The following is a 20,554-nucleotide window of genomic DNA, read 5'->3' on the forward strand; positions in this document are numbered from 1 at the left end:
GCGCAGTCCCATTGGGGATAACCACCATCCCCGCGGATCCGGACTATGGTCCCCGCACGCAAAGCAATCTCTCTCTCTCTCTGTAATGCCTGACAAAATGGGTGCAGCACTGTGCAAGCTACAGCTGTGGTTCACCAACAAGAATCCGTAATCGCAAATACCGTTGCAGCAAACAACCATTCACGGTTGGGGTGCAGCTGTGATGCGTTAACCGGTCATGGTAGTTGTTGTTGTTCTTGCTATTGAGTGCAATCATTCGCATACGCAGTCATGGGAGCTCCTCAACATAGATGGACAGCGCGCTTTCAGTACGCTCCAGGCAGCAGTAATCATACGAAAAAAAAGAAAAGCAAAACTGTCAGGAGCATCATTATAACATCTCCCAGAAAGGCATGTGGCGCTTAACAGGTTAAACAAAAAAGCACGAACGAACTTGAAAGCCTTACAAATAGAGTACAGCGCAGCTACCAATACGAGACCTGAATGTGTTTGAATTATGATTAAACCTTACAGCATAGAATGTCATATTGAAAGGTATTGCGGGCTCACACGGAAAAATAATGAAACGTTTCGGCGTAATCAGACGTACCATGCATGTCGTATAAAGCGGAGATAAAAGCTGAATGTAATTAAACTAGCCTCGAACGCCACAGATCAAGCCGCTTGTGGAATGTCATAATGAGGGAAAGAATCGTTGACTCGCGATACAAAACTAAACGATTCAACGAACGCACACAGTCAACAGCACAATTACTGGGACACTGACCAGTATGAAACTGCTCTCGCAGGCGGTCAGTTAAGCAAGGAGGAGGAGGAGGAAGATGAGGAGGAAAGGCAGGGAGGTTAACCCGTAAAAGAAACCGATTTGCTACCCTGCACTGGGGGAAAGGGTTGAGTGGATACAAAAAGTTGTGAGAGAGGGATGGGTGAAATTAGTACAGTCACATCACAGACATGTTACATCACATCACGTCACAGTCATATCACGTAACATAACAGCAAATTCATAGTATTTCGATTAGGCCTGTGCTTTTCATAAAGCGGAGCAGTGCCTGGGAGGCCTTCAACACAGGCGATCGCCGTGGCCAGGGACCTAAAATGTTAATTTCAATCAATGGGCGTCCATCTAGGTGCTCGAGCGCACGGCATAGACACTGTCTTTCCTCACTGTATCAGTTAAGCAAATTCACCCCTTGATTCTGGGATTTGAGATCTAGCTTCTGCAGTACTGCATGGTACTACTGAATGAGCGAGTGCAGCTTTCGCTCATCACGGCTGCGCCTCGCGTGCCATCCTGATGGGACCGCGACGGCGACGACGGTGGCAGCGAGCCTTCGCGCACGCTTGGCGCGTGGCGGCCGGCGCCAGCGTCGGCGTCGCTCCGCAGTCGCTGACGTCCGGGGCGCAGCAGACACGCCAGCGATGCGTGGCGTCGACCCTAATGAAAGCCGCCTGCAGGGTCGGGGAACCCGCAACGGGCTCCAGGCGTGGCGGGCACGGCCGTCGCTTTGCGCGGGCGACACCCACCCATTTGTTCGCACGCTCGCGCTTCTAACGGCACCGCCGCCAAAGCCGCAGGCGGCGGTCATGAGCCCCCTACAGAAGAGACGACAGCGCTGACTGGGGAGCAGGACGAGCCAGCCGCTCGCGTTCGGCGGCGCTTTCCTTTGCTTTCGCTCCGCTGGGGCTGGATTGTTTGTTTCCGTTTCCCGGACATTCGTGGAATGTCTGATCTGTTTACCATGTGAACCACGAGATGCAAGGGGCAGTGCTTGATATTCCTGAACGCTTTACTTGCGGCTCATTTTCTTTCTTTCTTTTTTTTAAAATCACGACTTTTTCGCCCTGCTGCAAGACCGTTATAGTCTTCGAGGCTCGACTTTGGCTTTTCCGCTCGTCGTTTCAGTCTCTGCAAAGTGTTGCAAGGCAGCACGCGGAGCTTGTCTTACAACCACGGTGAAGAGCTATACGATTCGGGGAGCGAACAGAACTCGTCAAGGTGAGTTAAGCCTGTGTCAACGTCATTCACTTATCGTGACGCGATTTTCGGCGTCGCTTGTGCCGTTTAAGTGGCGCACCTGACAGAAGACAATTAGTCGCACGACGATGGTACGTGATGGCGTCATTTTGTGCGTATACGACGAAAACGACCTATCGGGGATGTTTGGCTTCGTAACAGCCGACGGCCTAACAAGAATCAAGAAAAGTGATTCAAGCGGCAATCTGAGCAATCGGGCAGGACGCACATCCCTCCCGGCCGGCTGAACGTCAAGCAGCCCAGGACATACAAGCAGCGTGGTGGCGGGATATCAGGGCCGGAACGCTGCGAGGAAGGCGTTGCTTCGTTCTTCCCCGCTCACTGGAATCTATTAGAGCTTCGCGCCAGCATAGAGACGGCGGTCGTTGCGGAACCCCCTTCAATATGAATGACCCTCGGCCGTGGGTTCGTCGGGTGCGCATCGCGTGCGGAGAGCGCGGTTTTCGCGTTCCGTGGGGCGTGAGTGCTCCGATAAGCGGACATTTGCGGAGCTGCACGCGACACCATCGCGGATGGCCAGGGCGTTGGTGTAACGCGAAGGAAGAAAAGGAAATAAAGAGTAGGTTAGAGAAAACTAGGGGGTGGATTGATGGATGAGTGACTTATGCGGGTTCCCCCTCCGCGAGGCCCGGCTTATCGCCCGTCGAGATTTAATTTGATGACTGTATAGCTTCGCTCCCGTGGCTGGTGGTTGACTCTGTGGTCGTCGTATCGAGCAAGCCCTGGGGCGTCATTGCTTGGGTCATACTCCAGGGACGAGTTTGGGTTCAAGCTGCGGTCAAGGTTGTCAACGGCCTTGTAGTTTACACTGTCGCATTGCGATTCCAAGCTGTGCTAGGTTTGTTCTAAAATTTGTATGCCGATCTCAGCGGTGCGATCAGATATTGGACAAGATTGAAAGCTCCTCTGAGTCCAGACTTCATGGCAAGTAATAGCGCTTAGAGGTGGGATAAGAAAAGGGCGACGGTTCCCACTATTGTGCTCTGCTATATTTGCCATTCGTCAATGCACCATTTCGGAAATCGCAGCGCCGCGAAAAAACCTAGCGGGCGCGCGACGCATTATGGGAAAAGTGAGCGAACGCCGACCGACCGCCCGTCTTTCCTGCCTCCTGCGTTCGCATAGCTGCGGTGTGTGTGTGTACGTGCTTCGATTGCTTTAAGATTTCGTGTATTTTTTGGTGGTGGGCGGTTGCAGGTGCGTTATATAAAGTGTTACGTGCCTGTGGGTTACTTAGTGGCCGCTGCCACTACTGCGCGCGATGTCGTCGAAGTGCCGAGGCGGTGGTCAGACTTGTTGTGTGCCTGGCTGCGACAACAACACGCTGAAAGACAAGAACGTTTCATTTCACGCGTTCCCTGCAAATGAAAAAGAAAAAAAGGAGTGGGTGAGAAGAATCAACCGCCAGGGAAGTGCTGGTCGCTTCTCTTTGTGGCAACCTTCTAAGCACCACCGGATCTGCGGAGCTCACTTCAACGCAAGTGGACGCCGTGGCTATATGGACCGGTTGCCGACAATTTTCCCTCATAAAGTCATCAGTCAACTATCTCCTTCCTTTAATACCGGTAAATATATATATTCAGGCGGTTATCGCATATTATCATTACTGCCAAATCTCTTCCAGTCGCGAAACGCAAGAAGACGAGCTCCCAAACTGCCTCTGCCAGCCCTGTGCTCGTCCTGAACGAGTTGGAGATCGGCTACGTAGTTGACGTGCCCCAATGCGATCAACGTAAGAGACGCTTTAACTGTGCCATCTTTTTTCTGAGGCTTCGATTTTGTGTGTTCGCATTTTCATCAAAGCGTTTGTACGCAGAGAGCGACGTAGTTTCCCAGGAGCCCACCCAGCTGACCTTCGGTGCACCGGCTTCGTCTCGCACGGAAACAGGTTAGTGATGGTTCAAAATTCTCACTTTCTCCATTCCACTATGAAAACTTATTTTTCGCATTTAACGGACCCCTATCGCGCCCACTCATTGTGAGGTCCACGGGTGCTGTGGCGACCGGTATATTAATAAATGGACCAAACTTTTTTCCCGCGAAGCCAGTTTTTCGCAAGCTTTTGCAGCTAGCCATGGGAAGTCTACATGTTATGAGTTGCATAACCTCATGTATTCTGTGACATGTCATCAGTGATTTGTACCGTGCATGTGTTATTACTTCAGCGAGTTTTCTGATAAACGCGGTACCTCTTCCACCAGTGCACGCATTGTGAAACTTACCCATTTCATTTCTTTCACCGCGACATTATTCCCTTCACCACAGCTTGTAAAAATGGCACAAAAGTCAGGCTATCCAAATGCATATACAGTGTAGATTTGGCTGATGTGCTGGGTGCATGAAACCTATGGTTCCATGCTGGTTGGTAAGCTGCTTGCACAGGTGGATCAGTGGAGTGAAAGAGAGTTGGGCTCTATGGCTTTGTCATCCTAGTTCTTTGTTGTCTGTATATCAGTGTAAGCTGAGAGCAAGGGTTCAGAACACACATTGTGGGCTGAAGTGACTATTTCAAGCCCTGAAATCTGTATTAAAGCACGGCCTAACTGTTCGCAAATCAATAAACAGTTTTTATTTTCTAGGTGCCGAGCATTCATACTCCATGGGGCCTCCAGACACAGCATCTGCTGCCGCACTAAGGAAAGTCAACCACCTTCTCGAAGTATGTGGAAAACTGGAGCATGAAAATAACTTGCTTCGAAAAGAGAAATCTGTGCTCCAGAAAACGGTTGAGGATCTGGAGGCTCAGTTGCACCATGTGAAAGTTGAGGCGCTTAAAGAGAAGCTAAAAACAAAAAACCTTGTCTCAAAAGTTCACGGTTTTGTTTCAGATCAAAAGCGACTAGTGTTTTATACAGGGTTTAACTCCTTTGAAAAATTTGATGCGTTTCTGGAACATGTTGAAGGCATGTACCAGACACTGAAAACAGGTGCTGGCAGGCCACCAGCACTGAAAATGAAAGAACAGGTCATTGCAGTGCTTTGCAGGCTCCGGGTTGGGTTACTGGAGCAGGATTTGGCATATCGCCTGAAAGTGTCTGTGTCAACCGTGAGTGCAATGTTCACATTTTGGGTAAATTTTTTGTTTGAAATGTTAATCCAGATACCAATGTGGCCATCCCGTAACACAGTGGACATGTTCATGCCAGACAATTTTAAAGAATTGTACCCATCGACACGCATTGTACTGGACTGCACAGAAATTTTTATCGAGAACCCGTCTGATTACAGTACGCAAAGCGACACTTTCAGCTCGTACAAAGGACACAACACTGCAAAAGGACTCATTGGCATCACTCCAAACGGCTTCGTTTCTTTCGTGTCAAATCTTGCACCTGGGAGACTTTCCGATCGAGAAATCACGAGACACAGTGGCCTCTATGAGTTGCTCGAGGAAGGGGACAGCGTAATGGCGGATAGAGGATTCCTCATTGAAGATGACCTCCGTCAGCTTGGAGTCGAATTAAACATGCCACCTATGTTGAATGGCCGCTCGCAGTTGTCACTGGCAGATGAGATAGCAACACGGCAGATAGCGAGTTTGCGAATTCATGTTGAGCGTGTCATCAGGGAAGTTAAAAACTTCAGAATACTCCGTGCTGTCTTTCCTAATGTTATGGCAGAGAAGCTGAACAAGATATGGAAAATTTGTTGTTATCTCAATAATTTCATGCATGAGCCCATTCTAAACCGATGAGCGATGGTAGTGTTCTTAATGTTTTGTATGTTATGCATGATCTACTGTAATGCAGGGGTGCTCAAACTCTTTAGCCTTCTCATTTGAAGACCAAATCATTTCGCTAAAATGCAGTCGGCTTCTAACATGTTTCATTTGTGTTCTGGCCAGCTTTGGTCACGGAGCCTGTCTTGAAAATATTTGTTTTATGGGGGATTAACGTCCGAAAGCGACTCAGGCTATGAGAGACGCCGTAGTGAAGGGCTCAGGAAATTTCGATCACCTGAGGTTCTTTAACGTGCACTGACATCGCACTGTACACTGGCCTCTAAAATTTTGCCTCCATCGAAATTCGACCGCTGCGGCTGAGGCTTGAAAAGGTGCTGGCCGACATATGTAAAAGGGGTATGCAAGCTGCGCAGCACATGAACAAGTACTTAAATTCTGTTATGACTGACTGTATAGTGAGATAGCTGTAAGCAGCTACAGCATTAGTCCCAAAATAACTGGCTAAAGTGGATGAAGACATGCATGAACATAGGTGCTTGGGGATTCTAGGAACTGTTCCAAGAACCCCTAGAGTTCCCCAAAATGCAGTTTGAGAATCCCTGCTGCAGTGCAAGGCATCGAACTTGCACTGAATTACACTATTTCATGTACAGCAGACTAGAGGAGCCTTTCTTTCTCTGCTGAAGTAAATCTGAAGTCAATGTACAGGCTATATAGAGCTGCAACGCCTTATTTCTCTGTCGGTGTTGTGCAAATGATTTGAGCATAGATTGTGGCAGTACTATATCCAAGTCATGACTGGAAACGAAATCACCAGTCTCATTGCTGATCTACACAGACAAGATGGAAAGTTGGTGTTTGCAGCCATTGTCTTTTCTACGACAGATTGTCTTTCCTAACTTTTTGGAATGAAATCTGTAAAGTGAATTTCACTTTGTCATTTTTACATGTGTTAGTGATGTACTCATTTTAAAAAAAAGTGATATGTATTGTATATATGTGTACTGTATATGTAAAAAATTTGTACATGTATGCGAGTATTTCATGGCACTGAAATTTGAAAGCTTTATTACCAACTCTCATGTAATGTCTTGCATGGAATCCTTCAGAAAGAACTTATATCAGCTACAATACCCGAGATGCGACAGATTTGAGCTTGTCGTCAAAGAAGTGCGAGCTCAGTGCTACTCGAAACTTGTGCATTAACCCCTCAAAGCAGAGATTAAGTATGCTGAATCTGCACCTTGGGCACTGTCTATGACGGCACATTGATTTACTGTAAAGCATAAGCCTTCATTGGTTCACTTCACATATGTTACAAGTCGTACCGAGTGCAAGAGTATCTACAATACGGACAACACACTTGTCACTTTGCAAAGATTTTGCTTGCAACTTTCATTGCGGTTTCCTTACAGAGACCAATGTGAAGTATGTAGCTGCCCATGTGCTTGTGACTGTAGCTGTGTTCCTAGTGACTGGAAGGTGGGCAAGGTGGTTCCCCTGCACAAGTCTGGGGACAAACATTCTCCTAATAACTACCGACCCATTTCACTTACTAGCATCCCATGTAAGATCATGGAACATGTCATCTGCTCTCATCTCGCCAATTTTCTTGAATCAAATTCGTTCTTCAGTCATTCCCACCACGGGTTTCGTAAAACATTCTCATGCGAGACTCAGCTTCTATGCTTGTCACAAGACCTTCATTTCATTCTTGACCGGGGTTCCATAGCAGGCTGTATATTCCTCGATTTCTCCAAAGCTTTCGATAAAGTTTCTCACCAATTACTACTTTTCAAATTAAGTAACCTCAAACTCGACCCTAGCATCGTTTCGTGGCTTGAGTCTTTCCTCACTAACCGTTCTCAATACGTGACAGCAAATAAATGGAACTCTCGTTCCTCTCCAGTGGGCGCAGGCATTCCCCAGGGCTCCGTACCAGGGCCCCTACTTTTTCTAATTTATATTAATGATTTGCCTAACACCATTGCTTCTTCTGTGTGTCTCTTTGCTGACGATTGTGTAATTTACCATGAAATTAACAGTGACTCTGACATTTCTGTTCTTCAGTCTGATATTAACCAAGTTTCAGAGTGGTGTAAATTATGGCACATGAAGCTTAACATTAACAAGTGCAAACATATGCGTATTTCTCGTCGTAACAATGAAGTAGCTAATTACAACCTCAATAATACTCCTCTTGAAACTGTGTCTTCGTATAGATACCTTGGTGTGCACATAACTTCTAATCTTTCTTGGAATCTGCATGTGGAATCTATTACTAACAATGCTAACCGCATGTTGGGGTACCTGCGCCGAAACTTTAACCTTTCTTTTAGTTCAATAAAACTGCTTCTTTATAAAACCCTTGTTCGTCCCCTGGCCTTGCATCTCTAGAATCTGAAATCGAATCTGTTCAAAACCGCGCGTCACGTTTTATACTTTCCAACTATAACCGTAACTCCAGTGTTACCGTTATGAAAACAACATTATCATTGCCACCGCTTTCACTACGCAGAAATATTTCCCGCTTATGTCTATTTCACAAAATCTATTACCACAATCCTGCCCTTAAGAGCCGGCTACTAACTACCCCCACATATGTTTCAGGTCGCATTGATCATCTTCACAAAGTAGGTGTTCCGTCATGTCGTACTAAACACACCTCTTGTTCTTTCGTTCCAAACACTTCTGTCAGTTGGAACCACCTTCCTAGGCACATTGCTGATATTACGGACCCAAATTCTTTTAAGACTGCCGTATGTAATCTATATTTATAAATGGTAGTCAAATGTTTTTGTTCGTTTTCGGTGACATTGTTGACTGTCGGAAATGATTTTTTTTTGTCTCACCTGCTTTTCTCTTTTTTTTTCCGCCAATACTTTTTTTTTTTTGATCACTTTTCGCCGTGTTATTGTTTCTCCTATGATGCTTTATGCTGCACTGTACCCTGTACCAATGTATCTTTCCCACTCCCCTCTTTAATGCCTTCGGGCCCTGAGGGTATATGAATAAATAAATAAATAAATAAAAGGCTTTCTTACAAAGAAAGGCTCTTGTATTGCACAGCTCACTTAAACATCTTGTGCCAATATATTTTAAGAGCATAACACAAAAGCATGCTAAGCAATGCATCTCTATGTATAAGCACGTTGCAGAAAAATTTTTTTAATACAGTCTTGTTCAAACATAAGTGTAACGAAATAACTTCAATTATCAAAATCTCAAGCAACTCCGTTGGTGTGAAAAAATGAACAAAACATTGCAATGCGTGACATTATGCAAGAGGTATTTGTGTTCTTAACAATTAGTAGTTAGGCTTTCCTACTAGCCTCACTACGGTGCTGAGCTCTGGTTTGGTTTGAGAGGTTATTGGGTTATGCCATGATCATTCTTTTTGGTGCTTTGAATTCCCTACAATTAGATGGTGGGTCAATGAAATTGGTTCAAAAGTGTAGTGGAGTCCATTAATCACAGAAGAGGATGCACAGCTAAATGACAGTTTGGAGAACAAGAGTGCATGCATCTTCCAGGATACTGCTTCCATTTTGAATGTAAAATTTTAGATGCAGCACCTACCGAGCACTCGCTTGTAATTTGGCTACTTTTATGCGCACATGGGAGTTTTTTTCCTACCTATTACGTTTAAAAAACAAAATGTTGCTTTGAATCAAGAATATATAGTATGTAATGTGGCAGTCTTACAAAATACAATAACAAAAAAGAAGTACGCAAAACTGTCTTGACGCCTTAAGTGCAGAAATGAAGAAAGCCAAGCAACCAATATGAGCATATAAACTGTGCACCTCCCAAAGAACGTATTTCTGCAAGGAAGAAAGAAGGACTTTCATATGTTTCTGAAGTGCTGGTTCCAAATGAGCAATAATGATGAAGCAAAAACAAACTGTTAAATTAATGATCTCAATACACTCATTTTGCATCGAATGAAGTGCTGGTTCCAAATGAGCAATAATGATGAAGCAAAAACAAACTGTTAAATTAATGATCTCAATACACTCATTTTGCATCGAAGCATATACATCAGCTTGCAAGTACATAGTAAAACCTTGCACAAGAATTACCTTTCTTACGGCAACAAGTCATCCTAAAAAGTACAAATACTACGCCAGACACAAAATCAAAATGTTCACAGATTTCGCTTGCACAGCAATGATTGCAGTACACAAGCAAGAACTTGCACACAACTCTCAATCACAGCTACACAGCAAGTAGACATACTGAACCTGTGTATGCCAACTAGCAACTAACCGCCGCATTTGCAAATTCTTCTTTGATTTTATATAGAAGATGAAAGTAACCATGAGAAAACATGGTGTGAACAGAATTAAACATCATATTTCAAATATAAATGACTATCATCAAGTCGGTAGTTTGCCCAAATTAACCACACGCGAACCTGCTAGACAGCAACACATCAATCAGTGCGTGTGTCCTGACATCCAGAAAGTGTAGCAGGAAGGATTTAACATGCAGGCACATGAACTTCATAGGATCAGGTAGCAGAACCTATACAGAGTCACACTCATGAATTCTAGCTCGTACAAATGACAAGAAAAAAAGCGTCGGGGACACCAAAACAAATGAAGCATAGGACGACTCGCACCAAAACGCAGACAGACAAGATGCGTCTACCTCCACAGTAGAGGGGCACATTGTTTGGCAGTGGTTTTGACACTCGCATTTCTAGACGTTAAATCCAAAGCCTCGACAGCTTTCCCTTCTTTCTATTTAGGTTTTCAGTACAAGGGGAGAAGGATGCCGCCAATAGAAAGTAACAAAAAAAAAAGGTAAAGGAAGCACAGGGTCAGTGTAAACATGGTTCAGCAGTCCAAATCTCAGTCCTCCTTTCTTTAGACACAGCAGCACACAAAGTGAGAAACGATTTTTACATTCCATACTTCCGCTATGGGCACACAGTTGTCAAGGGCTCCAGACCAGATGAAACCATGTGAAGCCTATTATCACGCACAAAACTTTTTACATACAAGCATTTCTGCACCTTGCCTTGATCAAGATGTATCAAAGCGCCTGTGTACCAAATCAATTGATCTGTCTTCAGCAGAAGGACCCCACATCTTCCGAATCAAAGTGGCCGATCTGTTCATTAGAAGTTGCCGTTTTGTCTTTATTAGGCATGACACGAGACCACCAAGGAATGTCATCTCCGTCCGCAAAGAGTTAAGCATCCACCACGATGGCTCTGCGACTATGGAATTTGGCTGCTTGACCCAATGTCATGGGATGAAATCACAGACATGAAAGTCCCATTTTGGTGGAGGCAAAATATAATGTGCACATTAAAAATCCACGATGGTCAAAGCTGTTTGGGAGCCCTCCATCCCCATGTCCCTCGTTGCCTACAGGATGTTAAACCAGAAAAACGTAGGCTCGACTCAAAACATAGCAATGATGTGTGTCGTACCAAATCAGCTTTCACAATGTGATGACTGGATGAAGTAAAAAATAGAGCATTTAGAATTTAACTCACTACTACTTGAAGGCATTTCAGACAATGCTGAGTTCAGCTTCTCCTTACCCTTACAAGTGAGGTTGATAAAACAATTACCAAACTGTCAAGCTACAAGAGAAAATTGCGTGCAGTGAAAATGAATTAAATTCCAGATGTCGCATGAAACCTTGGCAAAACAGATGGAGAAGCTACAACGACTGTAAGGAAGGTGCGTGATGTTGCTACGCAGTGGCTACATTCTTTTCTTAGGAGTTTACCCGACAGACCAACAGACTTAATGAGCATTGATACCAAGACAAAACAGATGAACACAAACCTTAACCTCATCAGGCTGCACAGTGTTTCTCCTTCATCAAACCTGACTTTCAACTTCAAAGGTCGCACTGCTCCTATTGGCTAAACCTAAGCGCTTTCTTTTTATTACAAAATTATCGATGAGGAGTGATGCTCTGGTATTCAAAACACATTTGAAATGTGAAAATGCTCCTTCATAGTTAGGTTAGGTTAGCAAATGGAGGTGGGAAAATCAAGTGGCAGGAAACGACAGTGGACAAGGAATCCAAAAAATACCTTTCCTCTGTCTGCCAAGAGAGCACGACTTTCTTATCGACAAGCAACACGAGAAAAAAAGTTGGTTCAAAAAAAAAATTCAGGCAAAGGACAAGGGAAAAATCACAAGGAAGGTAGCCGACAAATGTAGAGACAGGAACTTGGAGGACAAGGCAGCAAGACGTGTGGTGCTTGACATTTACTTTTTACACACAGATTAGTGGCACACACATTTAAATGGGTTGTGGCACAACGTGCACATCGCCATAACGATATTACGCAGAAAAACACTTTCTTCATGGAAAAAAATGCAATACAAGATATTTAAGAAACAAATATACATAAGTATGAACACATGCCAAAGCATGTTACGAGTCCGAGCATCTTTGTCCTGCAGACCAATGTAACATAAAATAAGTCATTGAAATTCACACACAAGCACAGTGCTCTTGGTAGTTCTTGTGACATTCCAGGAGACGTGGCAGCATTTTGGAAATCCAAAGCGAGCTGTCAAAAGTGATCCTCTGAAGAGTGCAGTCTGTGCCATTATCAACCACAAAATCACACCAGGAGAGTCCAGTCAAAGCCATTTGCCCCTGGACCTGGTAAAAGTACTTGTGCGTTGGTTTAAGAACTCCATTCTTCAGGTAGGGTGCCGTATTCACAGCATTTTCTAATTCCTCACCCCGTTCCTTGGCAGCTGAGAGGGTCTTAACTTCAAGGAGACCAAAATCTCCTCCCTGCTCTACAACACGGTCAGGCGTTGCACCAAGAACAGGGACACCAGGGTTGACGCACAACCCACAACAGTAAATCCTAACTGGGACCTTTTTCTTGTCTATGTAACGCTGCACGGCTGCATCTTCATTCCTTAAACCATCAGCCATGTATTTGGTCTGCATCTGGCTAGACCCGAACAACCTCTTAAAAAACTTCTCATCAGCTGGCTTCTTCCGTGACACCACATCTCCAAAGTGTGAAGCAGTCAGGCGCTTGGATCTCTCGAAGCTCCATGTTGTAGAGCCGCTCTGCATCCTAGTCGCTTGCTCAAGGGCCCATGAGTCTTCTAAAGTAAGCTCACAGGAGCCGAACGTGTACCCAGCTGGCACATGCTCAACCCACAGGGCTTGCACCGGCAACCTGATTGGCATCTGGCTGAGAGCCTCCTCCTGACGTGTTCTTTTCACTTGTACGGGCTGAAAGTGGTTGTCCTCCAGCGTCTTGCATAGCATGGCGTTTGGAATATTTTTCTGTGTCTGATACATTCTCTTAATATGGTCTTCTGTTACTGTCAGAGAAACTGTGGTTTCTTGAGTTGCATACCTGCCAGCTTTCATTGGCATATGTTTCACAAAACGCAGTTTTGAGAACTCGCGTGTGTGCACGTTGGCCTTCTTTGCCCCAGTACCCCATGCTCTGGGTTTGTCTGTACACGACTGTGTGTCTTGCACGTAGGCTGCCCCAGAGCGCTTCAGGTCTAATACAAACCATAGAATTGCTACTACATGTTTACAAACACCTGCAGCTCCAGCCCGGCAGTTGCAGGTTCCTTCGTCCACAGTTCCATTTGACGAGAGCACAGCAGCAGTGTTATATAATTTTGCCAAAGAGAATGATGCCTCCACTGTTGCTTTAAGAAAAGTGGATCTGTCAGCCTTGCAAATAAGAACATTGTGCACCTTCTCTGCTTTGAACATCCTGTATCCGCTTACAGTATGCTTCTGAGCACCACGTGAATTCTGATGTGCCAAGATTCCTTGCTCTGAGAACCCATCTGGAACGTCTTTTAACTGTTTTGTCCATGGCCCTTTCGGTAGCCTTGCTTGGAGAGGAAGTGCATTATGAATGGCTTGCAGTGGTACCTGCAACATGGGTATAAGCAAGTGTCAAAATGTTTTCTTTGGCACTCCACATATAAACAGAGCATGGAAGCATACACAGCTGATCATGGCATCACCAATGCGATCTTGAAATAAAGTATTCATTCATTGTGTCTTGGTTACTTGTGGCAAGCATGCTTGAAAAGCAACGCTGAACCCATTTCATTTACTACGCGCGGTCGTGAAGAATGTTGCACAAGGACGGCCTCGGTAAACCACCAGCTAACTAAAACTCCGAGGCCGCCCAAGTACAAGGTACTGGCGCGTCCATGTTTTTCACGTTAGCAAAATATCCGCCGCAGTTTTTTTCGACCGCGTTCGCGTTACTTGTAGCCACCGAGGCACGTTCATATTTTGGCTGCGCCTATCTGCACTCCACGGTAGTAACAAATGGACACCGCGACCGAGATAGTACGAGCCGTCAAACTCGTTGAATATGGCACAGACAGCAACTACTATTTGTATCGCAAAAATATGCTCAGCTACACACAATGTAACAGTGCTTGTTGGTTCTGCTTCGCACTTGCTGCGTGCTATTCGAACAACACTATAGGCAAGAAAATGCGCTCGCACAAGCTAAGCACCAACTCAACTACTACTTTCTTCCAAGATGTACTCATTGAACGAATGCGCTGTCCGTTTCTTTCGACGATATACTTGTTTCAGACTCGTCCGTAGACTAAATAGCACGCTATAACCAAAAGATTGAATGGGCAGTGCGCGATAACGACGTATTTTGCTAAAATATAGCGCGTACATTCTCACAAGACTATGTCGCACTGTTGCAACAAACATGAATGCGTACGCTACGTACTACGCCTGCCGCCGGGACAGCCGCAGAAACTTTGAAGGTTCGCGACGGGCGACCAGTAAATAAATGCACTGTTAGCGCGCGCTTACCAGCAAAACACGCCTGCTAGCCGTAGGATCGCGCTCGTGCCTTCTGAAGCATAGCTAAAACTATACACTGGCACATGTGCGCGCTTCACGAGCGCTCACGTGCGAAAATACTCGCTTCGCGCTCGTAGCGTCGGCTGCAAAACCACAAAAAAAGTTGTACGGCAATGCAAAGATCACTTGCGCGGCGCAAGCATGCTACAAAAGCATTGCTAGCATCCCAAAAAAAAGTTTTGTTTACCTGCTTTTGCGCGACGTCCATGTCGAACCACTCCTGCGCCGGATCCTGCCCGGCAAGCCACGCTCACAATTCCCAGCCTGCTTTGCGGCGGTCGCGTAGGGGGCGCGCGCAACTTTCCGAAATGGTCCATTACTCAAACTCCAAACTCCAGGCAAAAATCAAGTATTTACTTTTTGTGTCGCTGTACTTGCTGCGTCAAAACGTACTATGGAACTCATATTATTTCTCGGATTCTTCTAGAAAAATTATTACAGCTTCCATGTGCCGTTGCTGATGTTGATGGCGATGCTGCTGATTGTGCTACTGCTGTTTTTGTTGAGGCACAAACGTATCCTCAACATATTGCGTTAGATGGCGACATTGTATGGTTATTTGATAATGTAGTACAGGCATCGGAATAAGCGGGAATGAAAATTATAACCTCAAAAGCGAGAAGCAGTCCTTTTCACTGCATTCACAACCTCCTTTCTGCAACTCGTGACGCTGAGCTTCATAATGTAAGCACCTCCTAATCTGTCAAGTTGCCAGACACTCTCCTTGAGAACACCAAAGCAAGAACCACGGAAGAAAGAAGCCAGAAGCATTACGCATACTAGTGCACTCTTTCCATGGAGGAAGGAAACAACTTAGGAGAGACCCTTGCCATTCCCAATGCATTGGAGAAAGTGTGGCGGAAGTGACATCAAAATTTAGGATTAGCCAAGTCGGGCCATTAGCAACGGCGACGCTGTTGCTATGAAAACTCGGGCCACTAGCAACAGCGTTGCTAAGGGCCCTAGGTGCGTGAGCGTCGCGGAGAAAGGGTAGAGGAGGAGGAGAGACGTTGCAGCGCCCGGTCGCGGCGCGGCCGCGCCGGCTTCAAAAAAATGACGTCAGGGCCTCTCCTAAGTTCTTTCCTTCCTCCATGCATCTTCCAGAAAAATAACTCTCCCTTTTGACGGCGCAACTAAACAACAGCTCGTGTCGGAAGGGCTCAGCATTGCAGACTTGACCTTGAGCACATTCGAAGATCACCTTGGATATGTCAAGAAGCCGACAGTTTTCAAATAACGATTCTCACCATGCAGTCATTAAAGGAAACGAAGGATGTGCTAAACTATGCCGGGCCTTGCATTTTGCAACGACTCTTTTTTCTGACATTTTATTTTTGTTTCCTTGCCCTTGACTAGTACGTCAGTCATTTCCGGAGCCGCTTACTACTTGTTCAGTTTTCAATGAATCACTGATACTGAAATAAACTGCCCTCTGTGGCTGCGAATAGCAACTCAGTCGAATCTTACATAGAAAATTTATAGGTTATGCACTGACAGCTGAATCTACCACCGCCATGACTCTGGGATGAAGAATTATTTTTTATTCTTTTCGTTTCATCTGTTTCCCTTACACGATCCGCTATTGAAATTTTCTCATCATCATCATCAGCAGCAGCAGCAGCAGCAGCCTGATTATACCCACTGCAGGGCGAAGACCTCTCCCATATTTCTCCACTTAACCCGGTTCTGTGCTAGCTGCATCCACTTGACCCCTGCGAACTTCTTAATCTCATCCGCCCACCTAACTTTCTGCCGCCCCCTGCTACGCTTTCCTTCCCTTGGAATCCAGTTTGTTACCCTCAGCGACCATCGGTTATCCTCTCTTCGCACTACATGTCCTGCCCATGCCCATTTCTTCTTCTTAATTTCTACTAGAATGTCGGTAACTTGAGTTATTTCTCTGACCCACTCTGCACGCTTTCTATCCCTTAATGTTATCCCTACCATTTTTCGTTCCATAGCCCTCTGGGTTGTCCTCAACTTAAGTAGAACTCTCTTGGTTAGCCTCCACGTTTCAGCCCCATAGGTGAGTACCGGCAAGATGCAACTATTGTATACTTTCCTCTTGAGCGATACCGGTAAGCTACTAGTCATAATCTGTGAGTGCTTGCCAAATGCGCTCCATCCCAATCTTATTCTTCTTGTTATTTCCTTCTCATGGTCCGGATCTGCGGTTACTACCTGTCCTAAGTAGACATATTCGCCTACTACTTCCAGTATTTCGCTACCTAATGTAAACTGCTGTTCCTTCCCGAGGCTGTTGAACATTACCTTAGTCTTCTGCATATTGATTTTCAAGCCTACCTTTCTACTTTTCCTGTCTAGGTCATCAATCATTATTTGCAGTTCATCCCCCGAGTTGCTTAGCAAGGCAATGTCATCAGCAAATCGCAGATTACTGAGGTATTCTCCATCTACCCTTATCCCTAACTGCTCCCATTCCAAGTCTCTGAATACTTCCTCTAAACAAGCTGTGAATAGTACTGGGGAGATTGTGTCTCCTTGCCTAACACCTTTCTTTATGGGAATTTTGTTACTTTCTTTATGCAGAACTATGGTTGCAGTGCAGCCACTATATATATCTTCCAGCCCTTTCACGTACGGCTCGTCTACCCCCTGATTTCGCAATGCCTGCATCACCGCCGAGGTTTCAACTGAGTCAAATGCTTTTTCGTAATCAATGAATGCTATGTATAAGGGCTGGTTATATTCCGAGCATTTTTCTATCACCTGACTGATGGTATGGATATGATCGATAGTAGAGTACCGTTGCCGAAACCCTGCTTGATCCTTTGCTTGATTGCAGTCTAAGGTTGCCCTGATTCTATTAGCGATTACCTTAGTAAATACTTTATACGTAACAGACAGTAAGCTGATTGGTCTATAATTTTTAAGGTCCTTAGAGTCCCTTTTCTTGTGAATGAGGATAATGTTTGCATTCTTCCATGGTTCCGGTACCGTCGATGACACCAGGCACTGCGTATACAGGGTGGCCAGTTTTTCTAGCACGATATCCCCCCCCCCCCCCCCCCCCCCCCGTCCTTCAGCAAGTCTGTAGTTATCTGATCCTCTCCAGCTGATTTCCCCCTTTTCATAGTTTCTTGTGCTTTCTTGACCTTGTCCTTCATCACTGGTGGAACGTCTGACTGTTTTTCCCTACCGCCAATCTCATTACGGTCCTGACTACTTTGGCTACTGTAGAGATCTGTATAGAACTCCTCGGCTACTTTGACAATCTTTTCCATATTAGTGATGATGTTGGCCGCCTTGTCCCTTATCGCATACATCTGGTTTTTGCCTATGCCCAATTTCTTCTTTACCGCTTTAAGGCTTCCCCCGTTCTTTACAGCATGCTCAATTTTCTCCATGTTATACTTCCTTATATCAGCCACCTTGCGCTTGTTGATTAGCTTTGATATCTCGGCCAATTCGATCTGGTCTGTTGGATTGGAAGCTTTCATACTCTGGCGTTTCTTAATCAAATCTTTCGTCTCCTTAGACAGCTTACCGGTATCCTCTCTAACTATCCTACCGCCTACTTCTACCACGCACTCAGTAATAATATCTCTGAAATTATTGTTCCTTGCCTCTAGGGTAATGTCGCCTTCCTCAGTTAGAGCTGAATACCTATTCTGTAGCGAGATCCTGAACTCTTCTGCCCTCCCCCTCACCGCTAATTCGTTGATGGGTTTCTTTCTGACTAATCTGTTGCGTTCCTTCTTCCGATTTAGGCTAATTCGGGACCTCACCATCCTGTGGTCACTGCATCGCACTTTCCCGATTACCTCTACATCTTGCATAATGGCGGGGGTTGAACACATTATGAAGTCGATTTCATTTTTAGTCTCTCCGCTAGGACTTTTCCATGTCCATTTCCGGTTCTTCCGTTTGCTAAAGAAGGTATTTTCTACACATTCGAAAATATGTAAATGCTTATGCAATCTTGATTCGATTCATAAATTTATTTATTTACTGATCGAGTTACTAATTAAATTTGCCATTTGCTTAGGTGTTATGAATCGTTGCGCATATCGATGATTTGTTTTTTGCTTTCGTAAGAAATTTTTCAGTTTCCTTGGAATATGGCCATGATCATCGCGAGTCGACGGAGAGGTTTCAGTCTCTGTTAGCAAAAAGATAGATTAATCATTACAGTGCAGTGCCCATGTGCAGGTTGATATGGTTATGGTGAACAAACGTGTTGAACAGGTGACATCAGAGAGGTTTTAAATGCCACAATGTAAGTTTTGTGTGTGGCATTGACTTATTTTTTATTGTTTCTTTTAAGGCAGAGAAAATTATATTCAGGCTAGATCGCGAGGGTTGCAGGTGTGAAAGGATTAATCAACGTGCGCGAATTTTACTCTTCACTACACTGCACGTACTTGAGGGAAACAGAAGTGTCGGATTGTTGAGGGTGTTCCACATTACCACACGTCGATTTCCATTTTGTGACAAGTTAACGCTAGTAGCTCAGTAATTTCGTTAATCTGGGAACTGTATCAAATATTTCCAGTGATTCACGAATATCTAACACTCGGAGGGGCGTGAGTGAGGAAATCACTTACGTAAGCCAGGAAATCTGATTGATCAACTGTGCTGCATTGCCTTTAGGCACGCAGCCAACAACAGGAACAACCGAAAAGAAAATGCGCTAAGGACGGCCCACGAACGTAGTCGGTCTGATATTGTGAGGATTCAATCCATCCTAAAACACACCATTAAAAAATTCGAGGACTCTTTGGAGACTAAAGTGATGAAAGGCGAAAGCCTGAATGCTGCTTTCCGCTACGCGACTGTTGCACATGTAGCGATGAATGCTGCTATGAGTAAAGCGAGCAACTACACTTTCACATTCTGCGAGTGCATTTATTCAGTGAATTCTGCTTGGCAGCGACGAGATCGCACTCTTTGTATCTTCGTAGTTCTACGTTTACTGTTATGTGGTTTATTTGACCGGGTGCGCGGCATTGATTAGTAATTAATATTAATTGCACAGTGATTATTAAGTATTTAGTCACGGATTAGTGAATAATAATTAGCCAATGATTAGTAATTGAATAATCGTTATTAGTAATTAGTTTTTATTTAGTAATTAGTGATTAATTATTCAATTATTCATTAATCCCCAATTGCTGATTGATTGTTATATGACCATATAAGGCACGCATTCGCGCATACTGTGGTGGTGCTCTGTGATTGGTCGAGACCTCCATGACGTCATCCCGTCTATTCCAGTCAGAACCGCCACAAAAGCGTGACAGCTTTGCTGACGACAACGATGAGGCAATAAAGGCTTTCGCCTTAAAAGAAAAAAGTAAGCTATAGGACACTGTGGAAAATACGACAAAAAACTGTGTAGTTCTGGTGTAACGTCAAACTGTTCTGTAGTTGTGTAGTACTTTTTGTAGTCGTGTAGTTTTTCTATAGCACTTTTATGTGATCTAGCTCTGCAGCACACTCCTGCTGCAACTACACAAACTTCTGACGTTGCTACATAAATGTATGCCGTCACAACAGTTTCACAGCCGAAAACTGCACACAAATTCAGTTGTCAAAACAGAAAAATGTTCTGTAATTGCTGTTTCTTTTTTTTTTTTTTCTACTGGCATTTCTGCTAACCATCCGGTTTCCAAACCGTTAAAGCTCTCAGCCTTGCTCGATCCAGCTTCGGTTGCACTCCCTTCATACTCAAAGTGATTCACGATGCTACGAAGCGAGCAATTAAACGACCGCCGAAAGCTTGCGCTCATAGAGTTCTCGGAAAGACAGCTATACGCTGTCGCATAAGGAGGAGAGAGCACGGTCGACGACAGCACTTCCAATGGTAGGCGCGATGCATGCATCCTAACTGTCTCTTTGCTCGCGCCTCACGGGAGCCGAGTCCACGCACTGTGACGAAAAGTACATACACAAGCGCTGCATTTCTCGAAAGGCCGCGGTCGGCGTTCGGTGAGCGCCGT

General features: G+C 44.9%; 2 protein-coding genes across 2 annotated transcripts; one reads left to right on the top strand and one right to left on the bottom strand.

The window, feature by feature from the left end:
• Positions 1 to 3,057: 3,057 nt before the first annotated feature.
• Positions 3,058 to 7,746, top strand: LOC146191527 (uncharacterized). Its single transcript, XM_084602039.1, has 4 exons — positions 3,058 to 3,603; positions 3,663 to 3,770; positions 3,855 to 3,926; positions 4,618 to 7,746. The coding sequence occupies exons 1-4, from the start codon at positions 3,300 to 3,302 to the stop codon at positions 5,730 to 5,732; spliced, it is 1,599 nt and encodes a 532-aa protein (XP_084458165.1). The 5' UTR covers positions 3,058 to 3,299; the 3' UTR covers positions 5,733 to 7,746.
• Positions 7,747 to 11,592: 3,846 nt separating this feature from the next.
• LOC146191528 (uncharacterized) lies at positions 11,593 to 14,909 on the bottom strand. The gene is made up of 2 exons (XM_084602040.1): positions 14,779 to 14,909; positions 11,593 to 13,622 (listed from the first exon to the last, which is right to left on the bottom strand). The coding sequence occupies exons 1-2, from the start codon at positions 14,797 to 14,799 to the stop codon at positions 12,189 to 12,191; spliced, it is 1,455 nt and encodes a 484-aa protein (XP_084458166.1). The 5' UTR covers positions 14,800 to 14,909; the 3' UTR covers positions 11,593 to 12,188.
• Between the last annotated feature and the right edge of the window lie 5,645 nt (positions 14,910 to 20,554).

This window comes from Amblyomma maculatum, chromosome 4, assembly GCF_055883805.1.
Source record: "Amblyomma maculatum isolate TAMU_Amacu chromosome 4, ASM5588380v1, whole genome shotgun sequence".
NCBI lineage: Eukaryota > Metazoa > Arthropoda > Arachnida > Ixodida > Ixodidae > Amblyomma > Amblyomma maculatum.

Excerpts from the sequence above, each read along its gene's own strand:
- LOC146191527 (XM_084602039.1), top strand. The coding sequence starts at position 3,300 with ATGTCGTCGAAGTGCCGAGGCGGTGGTCAGACTTGTTGTGTGCCTGGC. Across the intron at positions 3,771-3,854 it reads CGTGCCCCAATGCGATCAAC|AGAGCGACGTAGTTTCCCAG; the intron begins GTAAGAGACGCT and ends GTTTGTACGCAG. Across the intron at positions 3,927-4,617 it reads TTCGTCTCGCACGGAAACAG|GTGCCGAGCATTCATACTCC; the intron begins GTTAGTGATGGT and ends TTTATTTTCTAG.
- LOC146191528 (XM_084602040.1), bottom strand. The coding sequence starts at position 14,799 with ATGGACGTCGCGCAAAAGCAG. Across the intron at positions 13,623-14,778 it reads TGGACGTCGCGCAAAAGCAG|GTACCACTGCAAGCCATTCA; the intron begins GTAAACAAAACT and ends CCCATGTTGCAG.